General features: G+C 41.4%; 2 protein-coding genes across 3 annotated transcripts in view; one reads left to right on the top strand and one right to left on the bottom strand.

Moving 5' to 3' along the window:
- Window positions 1-937: 937 nt before the first annotated feature.
- LOC108497885 (vitelline membrane outer layer protein 1-like) overlaps window positions 938-18,910 on the top strand; it is a 42,522-nt gene continuing 24,549 nt past the window's right edge. The window contains exons 1-3 of one of the 2 annotated variants that reach the window (XR_001874992.1): window positions 968-1,073; window positions 7,030-7,150; window positions 8,032-8,170. Coding sequence is in view for 1 of the 2 variants with exons in the window: in XM_017815969.1 (XP_017671458.1) it covers window positions 939-1,073 (135 nt within the window). In the remaining variant the exon portion in view is untranslated. Of the gene's footprint in view, window positions 1,074-7,029; window positions 7,151-8,031; window positions 8,171-18,910 lie in introns of those variants that run through there. The other variant, XM_017815969.1, reaches the window with a different exon arrangement.
- VMO1 (vitelline membrane outer layer 1 homolog) lies at window positions 13,406-15,313 on the bottom strand. The gene is made up of 3 exons (XM_017815947.1): window positions 15,146-15,313; window positions 14,407-14,501; window positions 13,406-13,691 (listed from the first exon to the last, which is right to left on the bottom strand). Exons 1-3 carry the CDS (start codon window positions 15,311-15,313, stop codon window positions 13,406-13,408), a joined length of 549 nt encoding a protein of 182 aa, XP_017671436.1.

The following is an 18,910-nucleotide window of genomic DNA, read 5'->3' as shown; positions in this document are numbered from 1 at the left end:
GGCAGCTCTAGCAGCAAGTCTTCCTTCTGGAAAACCAGATGAGTCTATTGACACCTTAGTGGTACTAATTTAATTTAATAACTATATTTTGCATTTCTGTAATTCCCATAGGAGTCCAGCTCAGTGCAGTGACAGACAGTATACCCCACAAGCCTTTTTATATGTCCCTCTGCTTGACCCATATGTCTAAATTGGGGACTTTCAACAAAACAATTGATAACTGCAGCAAGATGAAATGAGATTCTACTCCTTTCACTCACTGATCCATAGAGTTTAAGCCCTTTAGGGAACAGCAGTTTTCCTCACCTCACCACAGATGTTACAGCTACTACGTGATATTCTTGTTCTCCTCCTCGAGCCTAGCAATGTGTTTGATGAGAGTCTTCCAGAGAAGTATCCTGCTGATGCTGGCAGTCCTCAGGAAGTGGAGACCCTGCTCCTTCCCTGACTGCCTGCTCTAGTAGCTACTCATGTCAAGTTCATATCAACACCTTATTTTTTCTTACTCAAATTTTCCATCTCCAGTGTCCAACCACTGGAACTCACTATACCTTTCTCTGACCTGAGCTTAATGAGCCATTCACTAACTGGTATTTTCTTCTTGTCAAGGTTTTCCAGGTCACAATCAAACAATGTTTCATTTTTATTTCCAGCAGTCTGAACATTCCAAAACCTTTGAAGCTCCCACATTTCAGCATTTCCTCTACATACTACATCCTTTTTCTTTGTCTTTTCTGTGTCTTCAGCAGCGCTTCTACATCCTTTATAAAGCCCAAGATAGGATGCAACATGCCCCTCCCCAAAAGTACCTTCAGTGACTAAAAGGAAAGCAGAATAGCCTAGCTCACATCTGCTTCTAATCCTCTGAATCCTCTGAACCACTTAGAGATTCTCGGTATGGTCTCCCAAAGCTGTGCGTACAGATCAGTATGTCACTGATGACAAAGGAATCAGTGTGCAAGGAGACAGCTGTTGCCATCAGGGATCCAATGCACCTGTCCTCAAAATTCCACTGCATGGGGGTGAAGACAACAACCTGGCAGAGCCAACGCATCAGAGAGATCCTCCTGCAGGTAAGGCCAATTTTCAGGAGGTTTCTTCTTCCCAGCAACAGCCTGCAGAAAACTTGGAAACGTTTTGCCTTTGCTGTACCTGGGTGAGTACAGATGTATCTTACAGCCCCAGTGCTCCACAGAGTGACTAATGGCTGGGCTGTTGCCTCAGTTGGCACACAGCAGTCATCTGGATGACCCAGGGCTTGGAGGGAGAGTAAAGAGGTTGCAGGGTGAGTGAGCACATGGATGGCATATCTCAACTCCAGTGATGAGTAAATAATTCCTTTCCTGTGAGTGCTTAAAAGGACTTAGGACACACTAAGCAGTACTTCTTTTGAAGATCACCTGGAGATGGTTCTCAGGGTCTACGGGAGAAAAATGCTGTAGGAAAACTCTGATGACACAGTACTTTGTACCCTCATGGTTATTGATAAAATAGCTCTAGGAGTCTCCTTAATAGGTGTCCAGAAAAAGTATCCAGGTTTTAAAGCACTCCCAAACCAAGCCCTAACCCAAAGCTTGCTCTTGGCTCACAGGCATTCATCAGACAGGCACATGGTGCCGAATCAAAAGTTGGTCATAAAAGCAACACTCACTTCAAGCTGCAACATCATGGTAAATAGTCATCTAGGCTGCTGATATGTAGCTCTGAACATCTCTTTCCCAAGATGTTGGACTCCTAGGGGCCTTTGTCCTTTAATCTAAGCAGAAATTGTACTTATTCGTGGTTGTCACTGCTACAAAGAAGGAAAATATACATTCTTAGTGCTCTGGAAATTCTTGACATGTTAGGTGTCCCCCAGGGCCTAGAGATTTTAAGGGAGCTGAAAAGTACCACTGGCAGTGATGGGTCTGTTTTGATATCAGTTGTAGGGACAGTGATCTTCCTTTCTAAGGTGGATCAAGATTTTCCCTTGTTGTTCCACTCTTTTCACATCTGAAAATTCTGACCAGCACTCGTCACCAGATCTGCAGTGTCTGCAGTCCTATGTCTTGGGAAAGCTGGTGGCATCCCCTCGCCTTCAGATGAAATTGTCATCCAGCTTTGGCCTTTTGGATCAGCCAAAGGATAAAAACCAACTTGCAGCTTACTCTGATTAATAGCTTTTTCTTAGGAGGTAACTCTAAAATTTGGAAGGGATACAGTGGCATTTGCATGTCTCTGGTCTTTAGCAAGGATTTAACTACTGTTTATGGAACTTTACAATGTTCTTTCCTTTATCTCACATTCTAGGAGGTGGCATGTACTTGCAGTGACACTAGAGAAGCACTTCCTTTCTGCTGAGCTCTTTGTTCCTTATTTAATTTGGATATATATCATATATGACAGTGAATCCTCTTAGTTAATGCTCTCTAACAGAAATTGGGAGAAATGTTCATAAGAACATGTCTCAGAGAAACGCTTTTCATCAGACATCTCACAGAGCCATTAAAATCCATGATTGTGGCCTGCATTTACCTGCATTCAGAGGCAATGCTGGCAGGCAGCACCATTCTAAACTGGTGCATCCCTCTCAGTACAGCAGATAGTCTGGCACTCCATATCACTACCAGTTTGATGATGCTCCCACAGCATCAATGCAGTGTTGAAATCAAGGACACATCCTCCAAGGCTAATGGGAACAAGACACTTGTCATGTTGTTATATGAAATATACTCTGAAAATAAATTATGTCATTGTATTACTGTTCTTTATTCATCTCATGAAGCTTAGTCCTTCAAAGGACAATTATAATGCAGACTGAATATTACAAATACCTATGCAAAAATACCCCAGGCTCTCCTTGGGAAGAAGTTAAACTATAATAGCCTGTTCACTCCTGTTTTTCCTTCAGCTTTTATGCCATCATTTCTTCCACTGATTTGTTGGACACCATCAAAGACATTGTCTCACTACCCCGCATTGCCTGTTCATGTTTTTTCTCTATTGACTCTAGGCTATTTGAGGTCAGGATGGTTTCTCACAGTGGGAATACATACAACATACATAACAGCGCTACCTGCAGGTTCCTTATGATATCTGCAGTTCAAAGAGATGTATCCAGGTTAGCTTCTTTTTAGGAAAGTTCACAGGAGCAAAGCCACAGATGCAGAAAGCTTATTGGAAGTGATAAACATCACTTCGGAAGCTCACACTGTCTCAGATGCACTTCCCCTCAGTCCACCTCCAAAGCTGGGCAAACACTTGGCTCCCCAGCCAATGTCAAGCAGGTGTATTAACTGCTTGAATATTTTGATGTGTCAACAGCTAGTTAGGCTAAAGCAGACTCAAGCTCAGCTAGAGTGCTGCAGGATTAATTTCACCTAACTGTAGCCACATGCAACTGAATAGATTAAATTAGACTAGACTAGACTAGACTAGAATAGTTCAATTTGAAGTGACCTACAATGATCATCTACTCCAACTGCAGATGATGTCCAGTCAAAACCAGGTGTCTAGGTTTCCCTCTCCTTCATTGAGACACTGTTGTCTCCATGCGATGGTTCAGTCCCACTAGTCTAGACAGTGTTTCCTTTGTCTACAGGCAGAGCCTAAACTAGTCCCCTGGCTTTCAAGCTCACAGATGCTTCTCAATCTGTTTTAGCTTCAAGACAATATTTGTGTCCCCTCTCAAGCCCAGGTAACTTCCCTGATGATTGTTGCAGCAACTCAAAGCTGCAGCTCAGCCCTCCTGATGGGCTGGGTGTCATTCCCAGGATGAAAGAGGACAGCTCACCCCTCTCCTCCTCTCCCATGCAGGAGCACATAAGGGATAGACCTACTCCCTTCCCCCCCCCCCCCTTCTGCCTCGAGGAAAGCATACAGGAGAGTCAGAGAACTGGGGAGGGATTTTCCCTCATGAAAGCAGAGAGTCCCCAGAGCAGCTGCCATTCCTCGGGTCTCCACCAGCCAATCTGGCTTCAGCCCAGCTGGGAAGGCATCGAGTTCACTCACAGGGATGTAATGAAAGCTGACTGTGCCATGCTCCCACATGAAGTGGAGCTTATGTGGAGTCTGGGAGATTTGTGTCCAGCTCTTGATACCTGACTATTTGCTGTGGACTAGACCATCTGTTTTGTAGAAGGGACTGCATGCACAGTAAGAACTTCGTGTCTGGAGAGCTGCAACCAAGCCATTATTTCCCATCAACACCCACTGGTCATTCACGGCCAGCAGCTAATCAGCTCCTCAGAAGATTTTTCTCTCTCTCACTGAAATGTATCACCTTAATCCAAGCTGAAAGAACTGCATTTTGCCCTTTAAAGAGAGAATGAACAGGGTTAGGTCATTGATAAATCTCAGATTTATTCCTATAACAGAATCATAAGACAAGGACGTTGTCACTGATGGACTATAGATTACATATTCACTCAGGTATATTCCACCGGAGGGCACTGCTGTTCAGATATCTGTCATTCACAATAAATAATTTTAGCAAGCAAATTTAGCACCAATCTAATAAAGCACTTGCTTCTGTTTAATTTTAAGTGACAGAACTATCTGTGCACCTACATTAAGCCTGTTTTCAACTGCTTAACTGAATTGCAGCAGCATTGTATATTTAAACTTCCAAAAAAAAAAGAACTTCATACAGTGTTGATTAGATGACTCATTGTAGTTTCATCTGGATTTTGTTTCAGCTTACTCTGCTCACATTCCTGAACAGAGTAAACAGTAGGCAAGGTTAAACACAGACCTGTAAGACATCATCCTCCTAGAATCATAGTGTCGTTAAAATTGAAAAAGACCTCCAAGGTCATCAAGTCCAACCTTCGACAAAACACCACCACACCAACTAAACCACAGCACTAAGTGCTATGTCCACTTGTTTCTTGAACACCTTCAGGGCTGTTGATTTCACCACCTCCCTGAGCAGCCCTTTCCATTGCCTAACCACCCTTTCAGTGAAAAAATTCTCACTGATGTCCAACTAAACCTCCCCTGGTGCAGATTGAGACCATTTCCTCCTGTCCTGTCCCTAGTTGCCTGGGAAAAAAGACTGATCCCCACCTGGCTACAACCTCATTTCAGGTAGTTGTAGAGACAGATAAGGTCCCCCCTTGAGCCTCATTTTGTCCAGGCTAAACAACCCCAGCTCCCTCAGATACTACTCCTCAGATTTGTGCTCCAGACCCTTCCCAGCTCCATTGCCCTTCTCTGGACACACTCCAGCACCTCAATGTCTTTCTGGTAGTGAGGAGCCCAGAACCGAACGCAGGACTTGAGGTGTGGTCTCACCAGTGGTGAGTACAGGGGGATGATCACTGCCCTGGTCCTGGTGGCCACACTATTTTTTATACCGACCAGGATTCTTGGCCACCTGGACACACTGCCGGCTCATATTCAGCACACTCCTTGGTTTGAAAGCATAAACCCAGAGAGATGATATTCCCTCAGAACCAACACAACATCTTGACCACTGGATTACATATCAGGCATCACACTGCACAGCCTGATCTGTTTTCTAAAATCCCTTATTCTTATAGACAGTACTTAGATTTTATTTTTTTTTCCAGTATTTTATGCTGTAGACTTTCCTTATTTTTAAACCAGGTTTTACCCATAGGATAGGAATTGCCTGAGCAAGGAAAGTTGCTGCATGCTTCTTGCTACAGGCAGCATCAAGCCCAACATTTCTTGGCCTTGCATATTTGTAGACCATCTGTGGAAACTCTGCTGGTCATGAACTCTGCATTTGAAGCCTCGTGACAGATTAGTTACTGAACATGCAGTGACTCAATAAAAAACATACAGAACTACAAGGAGAACGGGAAGGCTTCATGGTAAATGGCTCAGGATCTCAATGTTAACTCAAACTGCCTTGTTAAAGCATCCAGCAAATCTTACCCTAAATATTAATTCCAATGTGTTTAGTGGATTTGTGCTCTAATGGTGAGAAAAAAATGATTCTGTGTGCTGTATTAGCAATGTCAGGAAAAATTATAAAGGAAATTTCTTTAACTTTGTAGTGTCATAAAGCAGGAGACAGTAAAACTAACTGGGGAGACAGAGAGGTAGCAAAAAGTCTATAGAGGACCTCTCTAAGTATCACAGAGGTTAAAAATTAGTTGGAGAGTACAAAGTTAATAAAAAAACTTGAACAGTTTTGGTTTTCTTTTGTCTGTTCAGTTGACATAAAACCAGCACAACTGAGCACTGAAAGAGCAAAACATACAGCCCACAAACAGCCCCAAAACTCTTTTATATTGTCCAAGTCTATAACACTAAAAAAAAAAAATAGAAAAAAGGAAAAAAGATAAAGACAGAAAAAGAAGGAGAAGGAGAAAACAAAATAAAGATGGCTGGGAAAACTCACCCAAGGAGCCAAGTAGGAGCTAACAGTCAGGGCCCAGTTATCAAGCTTATTTCCTCCCTTTCTTTTAGCTGAAAGCATTAAAATGCCTATAAAATATTAAAGAATTAGTACAGATCAGCCCCATCTTTGTTATAAAAAACTATCAAGAAGTATTTTCAGCCATGACCTAGAAAAGTGAATGGGTTCCTAAACTGCTAAGAGAAATGGGGTGAAATTACCCAAGAGGACACTGTAAACGGGCTGTTAGGGGAAATTCTTCTGCCTAGAAAATCTCTGTGACATGCTGGTAGTCCCAGCCATTAAGAGGAACATTTAAAACTCGACACAAAGAACACTAGAAAATGCACAACGGGAAACACTCCAGGCCTGGGGGAAGAGATCACCAGCATAATTGTTGTTTCTATTCCCGTGGGTTTTGCCGACATGCTTTGGGAAGACAATTAAGGTCTTTCCCATCTATAACTCACACAGTTCTGTAAGGTTGCACTAGAACTTTTTAAAACTTAACTTTCAGTGAAATGGGATTCCAGAAAATGTCTGAATGTTGCAGGGCAATTCTGCCATGTGCGATTTAAACTTATTTTACCCCATGTGAGTAATTTGGCTGGGTGACAACTGTGGCATTCTTTTTGTCAGCACAAAAAAAATTATTTGACTATTCACTGTGTATTTTCCAGGTCTGTGAAAGCCTTTGGGATTATGCTGGAGAAAATATTTAGTTATGTTTCTATGGAAACCATAACACTTATATAAAAGCCTGTTTAACAAGCAAGAGTGTGACACTGTATCTCATTCAAGGTGAGCCACCTCTGAGATAACTCATTGATAAACTTCCAACTGGGTTTTAAAGTCTGGGAGGACACCAGTGGATTTCTTACACCTCTAATAAGAGTGAGACTCAGCAGGTTCTGCTGGATAACTACTTAGCAGAGTAGCCTGGGTGTTATAATCTCACATGGAAAGTTACAGTCATTTGACTAGACTTGAAAGGAAATTTTTCATCAGGTAGATTATACAGTAATGATTCCTAAGTTTTTGTTTTTCTAACTTATCCCCTACTTTATACATTTGTAACTTCACTGACTCCACTGTGACCCAGAGGAGAAACTTTTTTTATGTTTTGGAACACAATGAAGTGTTCCAAAGTGTTTGCTTGCAAACACCTAGAATAGAAGTTATATTTTTTTCACTTAGTTACTACTTTATCTGAGATGGAAGTCTCCTTTAAAATTAAAAGAGCTTTGTCCCCTTCACACTGCTTCACACTTTTTTGTTGCAAAGAAGCACAAACACTGTAGCTAGAAGGAGTCAGAATTTAGTTTTTTATTTTCTCCTCAGAAAAGATGTTCAAATAAACTTTTAGAATCTATTTCAGGTTTTCCCTTTGACAGCCATTCTAGCCATGTTGAGGATGCTACGGCAATAAACCAGAAATAATAAAGCTGGTCTTATTTGATAAGTGGTAAAATCTGAGATGGAAAGTTGTTTCCTAAATTACTTCTGGTTACTTCAATATAAAAATTCCACTGACATGAAAAAAAAATTGCTGGAGCAGGGATTGAAGGGCATTCTAGGCATAACATTGGATTGGGGGATTGATTTTTTAATCTGCTCCTACTGTTGAAAAAGTGCAATGGGTTAAATTATTTTTGATTGCATGGAGATACTTTGTTTTTCAGGGTATGAGTGGCCCTTTCTGGATTTAAACGAAGCCAGTCATGTACATTTTTGTCCATGAACTTCTAAGTCATTCACAAACAGCTGTAGAATCCTCCCCCTGAAAAAGAGAACAGCAGCAACACAAAGGGACTATCTCAGATCTGTTGAGGACCTGATCCTGAAAAGACTCAAGCAGTAACCTGATTTCTCGTGCTGTCATGGTACCTCTGAAAACATCCTTTTCCACAGACTGAGTTAATAAACTCGTGCGTGTGTTCTTGCAGTACCTTCACTTTTTTCTTTGCTACACAGGCACTAAAGATGCCATTGATGTCCATTTTGACAGTTTATGTTCATTAAGAAGTGCACCAAACTACCACTACCCCACCACTGCTGTTGAAGCGGTTTTGAGTGACCAAAAAGGAATAGTTGTTACTCCTGGCTGGAGAGGCCCAGTTGCTGGTGCAGTCAAATATCACCCAGCTACGTGACCTGTTGCAGAAGACATCAAGATATACAGGGTCAGTCTGTGTTGTAAGGGTTTATGAGGTGACTGACGTCTTCCAAGTTTTCCTCTGGTAGGATATGGAAAGCTAAGGAAACATGCACCAAAACCAAAGTTCCCTAAGAAGGATTCCAAGAGAAATATGGTTTCTATACATGTGGTGTTGCCACCTTTCTACTAATTGTGCTTCTGAATTGCTCAACAGCTCATTCATTTCCCTCAGCTTTCACTGAGACTAGGAGGTAGTTTCTACCTCATTCCTGCTAGGACAACAGTTTCCAACATTATTTGCAGGAGCTTGGATTGCCTTGGGTAAGCTCCCTTTCTACAGAGAAGAAGACAAAGCAGGCAGGTACAAACCATGCAACAACTTCTCATACAAAATGTTATTATTCAAACACAATACCATAGATATTCAGTCCTGCGGGACAAAGGCATGTCCACAGGTTCAGTGTTGTGAGGGAGAACGGAAGCCAGAATTCAATCCTTCATTAATCACCTCTCTCAAGCCCTGCTGTTTTTCTGTTCATGACCCATAGGTTAATGTTCTCTGCTGCTCACATTCTGTACAAGATTTCCAAATAATTAGACTCAGAAAATTCTAGAATGGATGTTTTCAGTTGTTTCCTCACTGGCAATCACACTAGTTAATTAGGGCTGGCTTTATGGGGTTGCAACACTTGCTAACTATGACATTGAGCATGAGCTGCATGGTGCAAATCTTCATATATAGTATTAAAAATTGTATGTAGCTAAGGCATCTTCAGATGTTTTCTCTACATCTCACAAAAACAAATAACTAAAGCTTCAAAACACCTGTGATGGATGGGATATCTATTTTCCTTGCAACAGGAACAATGCAGCCATAAAGGCTAAGATTTCTAAGGTCAGCTTTCTAGAAGCAGACTCAAAGTTAGGTTCACTGGAGCACCACTAACAGCATGTCTGTTCTGGGTCTGATTCAGGCTTATTCAATAGGATTGGCTTTAAAAAAATCACCTCTGGAAAGCTCCAGACTTGCTGCTTCTGCCAGCCTTCCTGGGAGCTGTGCCACATATGCATAGGTTGGTGGAAAACTCCTCTTTGCCTTCCCCAAGCCTACTCATACTTCAGATCCAAAATTGACACATTAACAGTAGATTCAGGGATAATTCTTGCTTGGTCCTTGGTCTTGGCACTACTCCCATTAATATTGCACAGGAGCTGTATGTTTGTTTCTTTGGCAACATGTTGCCGACTCCTAGATGTGCCAGAGACACACAGTGGCTTTTTGAAGTGATGAAGATGTAGCTACTCAGAGATTCCAGTTACAGCACACTTTGGTAATGTTTTTATACCTTTATTTCTGTTGAAAAATTCTGATTCCTCCACTCTGAATGAAGCAAGTGGCTGACACCTGCTTTCAGGTCCCATCCCACCTTTTCTGTGTATGACTCCTGTTTTGTGAGTGGACTATTCAGTGGAGACCAATCTGGAAATTTTTCATCAATATTCAGATCACAAAAACATACCCATTTGATTTTGAAGTTGCCGATTAGTACAGAAGAAAGTACGTTAAGAGGAGGTGGTATTCTGTCCTCCAAATGTTTCTTGGAACAGTTCTCATTTGGAGTGTCCATTCACGCACTGGTAGGAAGCTATGTTACACCTGGTACTACACAGAAGCATAAAAGCTCAGTTTTGCTGGTGCTGTGAATAATTCTCTGCAAGTGAAACCTCAAAATTTAACTGAGTCATTCATTTGCAGAGAAGTACCAGATGTTCAGAGTCTTCCAGCCTGGCCTACCCTCTGGAGAAGAAATGTGCAATACAAAGTTCAACTTTTTCAATTGTCTACATATACACACACATACACACACATAAGAAAACAGGCACTGCTTCTTGAACAAATCACTCAAAAAGAAAATAATTCCTTCTTTTAAGCACTTTAGCTCAGTGGTAATGACCATTCCAAGAATTAGCTCCACCTGGAGAACTGAGAAACTAACAGACTTCTTTTCCCACACATAACTGGCTCCACACACAACTTGGATTCACACAGCATATCTTTCCAAGAGATACAACTTACTCACACAGTGAGGAAAAAAAAGCACTTGAAATGTCATGTTGCCACATTTGCTGGTGATGTGATCATAGAGTATTGTAGTATAAAATAATTGATGAGTTTTGTCCTACATATTCTGGAGAAAGGTGATCAGTAGTTGGCCCTCCAAGACTTCTGTGGAGTGTATGCAGTACCAGCCTCTGCCTGAGCAAAGGGATTCCCCAGGTTTTGGAAGATAATGCAGATAATGCAGATAATCATGTCACCATGATTCCTGTTACTTTCATCAAATGAAGCCTGTTTTGTTTACATCAGTACAGCTATTTTTTTTCTATGCCCTCAAATATCATCTCACTAATTATACTGGATGTCAGTTTGCAAAATTAAATTATTCCTATTTCATAAGAAAATAGAAGCCAAGCAACTAGATTCAAATTAAGATATCTCCATGTGTGAGGTTTGAAAAGGGTCATTTTGGAAAGTAAATTTCTGTGTGGTCACTGTTAACCCCAGCTAACTCCGATAGCATCAGAATTTAGATTTAATTTAGTTTAGTTCAACTTGTTAGAAAAAGATTCCAACTTTTTTCTTTTATTTTGTTGGGCGGGGTGTTTTGGTGTTGTTGGTTTTTTTGTTGGGGTTTTGTTTTTTGTGGTTTGGGGTTTTTTTGTTGTTGGCTTTTTTTCTTGCAACTAAATGCTAGAGCTGAGGGATTTGAGGGATTTCTATGTTTACAGACAGTTGGATATATGACAAATAAGAGTTTTTTCAGAAACTTCTAAATTGAGATGGAAGTTACAAAATGCTCCCTTGAAGTTAATAATCCCTTGTATTTCAAGTGCTGACTGTGTTGGTTTTTCGAAACAAGCTTTTCTTTGATAAAGTAGTTGCACACTTAAAACGTCTGCAGTCAAGAGGAGGACAGAAAGCAGTTAAAGGCTCACTTAGAAATGTCAAATTATAGAAAACCAACTTAAAATGTTAAGAAATAAATCAGATCCTGAGATGAAACAAATCAGACCTGTGGAAAGTTGCAGCAGAAGGTCTGACTGGAAAATTTCGTATTAATTTTTTTAAAATAAAATCATTCAAATCCAGAAATCTTTCTAAGATATCTTCTTGCGCTACTGAGGCTTTGGTAAGTGCTTCACTTGAAGTAACTTTGGATAAAGTCATTAGAGATGCATCAGTTTATCCCAGCTGTGCCTCAGGAGGCAAAAGACAGGAAGCAATACCCTATGCAGTACAGACAGAGCCAAGAGAAATGTTTTATTCTCCACCTGGTTGCAGTAGGTGCAATCAGTCCTGAGTTCCATATGGTTGGCTTTTCCACTCATCACCCACCACTAAGAAAATTCCTGGGAGGTCAAAATGGGGACTGGAAGGCAAAATGACACAAGCATTATGAGAAATTACTGTATGCTCCAAGGGCCAGCACTAGACAACATTACCAAGTACCAAACATCTAATGATTGCTGTTGGCTTTGCCAATAAAATTCCTACTCATCACTTCCCTGATGCAGAGAAACCTTTTATTGCAGCAAGAATTAGCTATGGATCATTGCCACCAGAGACAGTACACAGGATAGAGAGAGCAGTGATCTACTCAAAAGCAAACCTCTGATATTTTTATCTTTTAACCAAAGTATTTATCAAATTTGTTCTTGCTTTGCCTGTTATATAGTATTTCTCGTAAAAGAAAATATAGTTATTATTTTAGTACTTTTTGAGGTAAACGATGGGAAGAAATATTTACATGGATGAAGAGACAGAGTGGTGATGGCTGCTCTGTATGAGCTGAGGAGAGAGAGGATGTGAACTGGCAGAAGGAGCATCCACCATCAGCTCTGTGCTGTTCCACATGGCTCAGACATCAATGTACAGTAATGATCTCCAGGCATGATTTTTCCCCAAATGAAGAGTACATTCTTTACATCTAGCACATCAGGACAAGATAATAATTTCCAGCTTACCTAGCAAATTGGAGTATAAATAAAATGGATTAATGACATAGAGTTTATTTTTTATTTGGATTCTCCCCATTCTATTTAGAACATGAAGCCCAGAGGCAACAAACAAAAAAACCCAAGTCCCATGAAAATGGTTTACTCTAACAGCTAGGTGGGCCAGCAGAGCACACTCCCTTTGGGGAGATACAGCCCACCTAGATGATACAGTACCACACTTAGATGAATGTACAGCGCAAACACACTTTCTAGCTGAAAGTGTTTCCGAAGGCAGGAACTCAGGTATGAGTTAACAGATTGCTTGTAAAAAAATGTACAAATTTTGAGACAATTAAAGCTCAGAGTGGGCAATGACAGCAAACGGCTGATGCTTCTCATAAGCCCACTCAAAATTGTGTTTTGACCCATTTAGCTCTCACTGGTCATTTTCACTTTGGTCAGAAACCTCAAATAGACTCAAACTAATATAAATTCTTCCCTGTTTGTCATATCAACAGAGAAAATATTATTTCAAATAAGTGAAAAATGGGCAAAGCAAACCTCAAAAAAATTTGCCAGTCAGAAAAAAAAAGAAGTTAAAAAATCTGTCAGCTCTGAGCAATTGTCAGAGATTGGACATTTTCACAGCAACATACCAGCAGTACATGATGCAATGATTCTTGTGAACACAATATACTTTTGTAACTATGAGCAGCCATGCTCATATAGCAGTAGCTGTAAAACACATTATTATCTAAGACATGGGCCAGTATGGCAAGATGCAAGCAGTCAAAATATCACAGACATGTCCCAGTAGGAAGCTAGAGCAAAGCTTTACTGATACTTCATTTGCTGTGGGATATGCAATGTGTAGGCAGTGATGAACATGGAGTAAGTGCTCATTTACAGCAGAAGAACTTCACATTGTTGAGTGCTGTGTCATCCTTAAGCCCCTGTGGTGGCTCTACCTTGGTCTGGAGACCGCATATCTTGCAGCTTGTGCTCCATGGGCCAAAGCTTCCCCACGACAGTCCATCACCTACTAGCACAGTTTCATCTGAGCATCTGAACTGAATGTTGTTGGCTGCTGTGTCATCACCTCCTCCTTGGGATTTCTCTGTTCTCAGTGAAAAGGAGGTCAAGTAGCCTCCAGGGCAAAGTTGGAAGATGGTCCAGGTACCCCACCTGACAAAAAGCAAATGGAAGAATGTCTGGGCTCTGCAAACTGCTGAAAAGGGCTCCTTCTCCTTGTCATGCTACTCTGAAGCTTAACAATTCCTTGCTCACAGCCATGACCAGCACAGCATCCTGCTGCAGTTTGGGACCTTTATTTTCTCCTTTTTTTTTCCTTGTCTTCCAAGGGTGTATTTTTTCATCATCGATATCTCATCAGAAAAACACCAGGACAGTTACAGTTCTGGTGGAAACTTCAAGGGCAGCCTGAGCACATGTTTTATGATGCATCCCTGACACATGTAACAAGTACACACCAGACACCAGGGAGGGCAGACACTCTGCTGTCCAGAGGTACAGTACTGTTCCCTGCAGCAGGGCCACCTAAGCAGTTTCAAAATGTGTGGTTAGAAACCCCTTTTCTCATATTTGCCACATACGTTGCAGATTTCCAAAGAAATACTCTATGCCTGGGACCATATTTCAGGTGTTTACAGTGCTCTGCAGAAATTTCAAGAGCAAACAAAAAGCAGTAATGTGAGGTAACTGTGTTTAATTGTCATAAAAATTAATGAACACAAGCCCCAACCACCTGTTTTAATTCACTGTGTTACAGCACTGTACATACAAAGCAAGTCAGAGACGAGACTCCTGTAAATGGTAACACCCATGGGTGTTTGGTGAGCTGGTGCATGACAAATAGGAGAGAAAACACAGTGTTACTTACTCTCCCACCAAGGACTCAGTTATTGAATCATCTTGACAATGCAGGCGTATGCCATTCAGAGCGGTGTCATCTCTTCCAAACTGGGCAGGCTCCACCTGCAGTAGAAGTCACACAGAGGCAGAGATAAAGGTAAGAGGGAGAAGAGCCAGGAAAAGTCCTTGACATGCCTGTCATAAACAGTCCCCACTCCTTTGTGTAATGAGAAAGAGAAAATGTTTTGGGAAGCACATGGAAAAGATGCCTGTTACTGGAAACCTATACAATCCTTGTAACATGCTCTTTGTGTTTTCTATTTCTGACCCAATGGGTAAGGCAGAGTCTCGGAGCTCCAGGAGAGACACTGGTGGAGGATGTCTCTTTCCCTGAATCCAGCAGCAGATTTTAGCACTGACGTGACTTCTCTCAGCAACATCCGCCACATGCAGACTATGCAACTGCCAGCACACCTCTATCCTATCTGACAGCAAAAGAATTCTGGCAGTAGCTCTGTTTTTGCTGTATCTAATGGGAGAACTCTTGGCCTAAGAAGAAAGAAAAAATTGTATTTTTCCTTTCTGGTGTACCTACAGTGGCAATATGTTCCAGAAGACTCATAGTTTTATGTACATATTACCATACTCAAGAAGAAGAAAAACTCTGTAGAAAGTCCTTAGACTCTGGAGAAGACTGTACTGGGAGCTGGAGAGCTTTAGACCAGGGTGCAGGAACAGGAGATCGTAGGAAACGGAGAGAATTTTACCTTCAGTGCAAATCCATTGGCATAGCTATAGCGGCAAAACTGCCAACTGCCCCACTTGCCCCAGTGGCCTCCATTGGGCACGGCAAGCACAGAGGTGTATTCACGCTCCCCTGTGCCTGGGGTGCAGAGGAGGAGCAGGGCGAATGTAGCTGGCATAGGGAACTTCATGTCTTGTGCTCTGCATCTGCTGAAGGAGAGCTGGTATATGGACAGGGGAATTTATACCCTGCCAAGGCAGCTTGCTTTTCCCCACCAGTCCATTGACAAACACCATGGGAACAATAGTTACTACCCAGGCAGTGACACAGCACTTGCTGACCTGCTCACAGTGCCCATGAGGAGCTCCTCTGGGAGTTCAACAGCCAACAAGCAGCAGATGCTGTGACCATACGAATATCTATGTGCTCCTTGCTGTGATTGTGGTAGAAGCTTAATATCGATTTCTGCTGCTGGCTATGCAGATATTTGGCCATGGGAATGTTTGCCTTCTGAGAGTAACTGTCATAATCATTTTACCTTTTGCTGGATGTCTGGAAAGGTGGATCAAACTACATGAAGAAACATAAAGGACCTGATCTGAAACAAAGGATAAGTAAACTCAAGCCTTGTGTTTCCCAGCACCTTCTGTTGAACAGGATTCCTGGTGAGCTCAACAAATGTGTCAGTAATTTATAGTTTACATGTCTTTTTTTTTCAGTTGTCATTTTAGCTCAATAAAAACATTATTCTTTGCTTTGCAACAAGCTTAACCGAAGTCAGACATGTTGGGATGCCCACAGTGATTCTCAAGGATCACTCAAGGATGCCATTGGGAGGCATGGGAGGCATGGAAGGCAGGTTTTCCAGAAAGGTGATACTGAACCTCAGGGCATGATCTTAGCGGAAGTCACAACAAAAGGAGAGGTGAATTTGGACCACTGGAGTTGAGACTCTCTTAACATAGAGTTAACCAATGCTCCCCAGGGCCTTTGGTCAGACTTGCAGTATCTGACAGAAGCTGTTTCTCTGTTCAATAGGCAAAGAGGAAAATATATTTTAGAAAAGTATCTTGAGCCTCAGGATTTTATAACAAGGAGTAGTGCCAAACTTGGAACTATCAGAAGGAAAAGAATTTCCCTCTTTTAACTTTCTCTTCCAACATTTGCTCTGCTCCCTCTGTTTCTTCCCCATTAAGAGGTGATGATGCTTTTCCCACCTTTGACTTCCTTATTCTTGTCAGTGCTTTGTATAGGTATGTACAACATCCGCAAATTGAGATGATGGGAAGTTGAATGAGCCTTTGGTGGATGGCACCAAAAGAGCACAGCATGTGATGGAAGCACAGCCTGCTTTCCTTTTTAAACCAGAAGTTTAATTTTACTTTTCCAAAGGGGTGTCAAAATCCAGAGGAGACGTTTTCCCTCACAAGGACTGTGCAATCACATTTGTCAAACCAGGTGTGTTTGCTCAGACAGGGTCACAGCACGGTAGCCAGGGACACTTAGACCTGCCCTTGGCTGCACGTGAATGAAAAGGAGCAGGAGTCAGGAAAAAAAAGTCTGGGACCTGGTTAAGACTGCAAAAGAAGATCCCCACATTAATTTCTCCTTTGCTAGCCCAAAACAGTCACCCTTGGCCACTTCACCTCTGGTAACAGTGACATAGATATGCAGCCTGGCAGGATCCACCTCCCCTCAGACTCTGTTCAAGTCATGAGATTCCTGTCTTTTCCCAGCCCCAGAGGTAGGATCCCAAAACACAGTGAGCCCACAGTGTACAGGGGAGGTGGATTGAGGTCACTTTCAGGGATTTGGCCCTAAGTGACTCTCATGCATACTTCAGAGGCCCATAAGAAAACTCAAGCCTAGGACAAGAACTGTCACTCTTGGACTTGGGAAGTATCATTTTTTCCATTTGTAACAAAACAACCTGGTGACCTGGGGTGCCAAAAGTGAGCTGCCTTGGATTTGATTTCACAGTACATGGTTTAGATATAGCATTTAATAAGTACAAAGCAGAGCAGATATTGATTTTTGCTACCATGTAATTATGCCAATTTTGCTTGGATGCCTCAACAAGTTTCCTAAGATCAGCTTACGTAAACTATCAAAATCAAAAAACTTTACAATGGTAAGATCCTGATCTCTTACTGACACGTGCCCTGCTTTCTCACTCCCTCTCCTGTATTTTAATATCCTTGAAAATGTCAGAATATTTTTAAAGAAAACAGGAAAACTGATGAATTTGATTAATAAAACATGACTATAGAAAAATGATGATGATACAGAGTGTTTCATCCCTTCATTATTCATCCAGTTTAATACAATTATTTTTGCAGGCAGAGGAGAATAAAAATTATGCCACTGCTTTTCAGCTTTTATATATACCTCTAAATTTTTTAATAATAAGGTAAATATAATACTAAGCAGTATATTGACTTTATAAAATTACTATTTTGATGCTACAACACATTTACAATCTATATTGAACATGGAAAATAAATTTATGTCTATAACACATAAAAACATATACTATACACAATTAGCTTATTTTATGATGTTATTAAAAAAAATTACATTAGAAGCTTTTGAAAATTTATTAATTTCTTATTTTTACCCTTGAAAATACCACACTTAGGAATGCAAGCTTCATTTGGCACTGTTGTGTGTTGTCTTTCTCATATTCTCAGTTTCTTGTATTCATGTATACCTTCTGCTTCCCAAAGCAGTGATCATTTGAGACATTGGACTGCCCAACCATTTCTTAGAGCTTTGGGAAAGCATGGAATAGACTGTGAAGATGTGCAAGACCACACCTACTTCAATTTTCTCACTCCCTTTTAAGTCTTCATGGCTCAGCTCTCCATTCATTGCCCATGTACCTCCACCTTGCTCCTGGTGGTCTGTCAGGAGCTGTGCATGTGGAAATCCTGACTATTTCAGCATGGTACTCTTCGTCTGTGTTCAGAAGAAGGTCACGTACTAGGGCAATTTCTGGTTTTTATTTCCTTAGTATTGTAAGGATTGGACACTTTTAAAACCTAGTAAGCAATATTATTTTTTGTGGTGGACAGAGAAAATCAGCTCCTATCACCTTTTCTACTATGTGTTTTATAGAATACCCTGCACAAGATTAAATATAGTAATCTAGAAAAAGTTTGAATTTTTATCAACAAAACACAGAATTAGAAATAAGCACTGCCTGGTACAAAAGAAACACAGACACACTGGAGAGACTCCAATGAAGGGTAAAAACATAATTAAGACACTGGAACACCTCCTCTATGAGGAAAGCCCAAGACAACTGAGACTGTCAGCCTGGAGAAAAGAAGACTCAGATGGGATCTTTTCAATATCTATAAATACCTGAAGTGAGGACAGAGTCAGACTCTTTCAGTGGTGCCCAGTGACAGGACCAGGGGCAATGGATAAAAATTGAAACACAGGAGGTTCCCTCTGAACATCAGGGAAAAGTTTTTTGTAGTGAGAGTGACTGAGCACTGACACAGGTTGTTCAGGGAGGTTGTGGAGTCTCTGACCTTGGAGAAATTCAAAAGCTATCTCAACAGGGTCCTGGGCAACCAGCTCTAGGTGGCCCTGCTCAAGGAGGTGGCTGGACCTGTTGACCTCTCTTCAGCCTCAGCCACTCTCTGACTCTGTGGTTCTGTGAGCCGGAAGAGAGAAATCAACAGGAACGAGGCATGATAAATGCTCATGAAGATAATCTCAGTGGTGTATTTTGAGTGAGCTGCAGGAAGGGTTGAAGGCAATAAGTGCCCAGGAACTC

Source organism: Lepidothrix coronata, unplaced genomic scaffold, assembly GCF_001604755.1.
Source record: "Lepidothrix coronata isolate B3197 unplaced genomic scaffold, Lepidothrix_coronata-1.0 Scaffold53, whole genome shotgun sequence".
Lineage (NCBI taxonomy): Eukaryota > Metazoa > Chordata > Aves > Passeriformes > Pipridae > Lepidothrix > Lepidothrix coronata.
The sequence above is the reverse complement of the archived record's forward strand: the minus strand, read 5'-3'. Positions and strand labels throughout refer to the sequence as shown.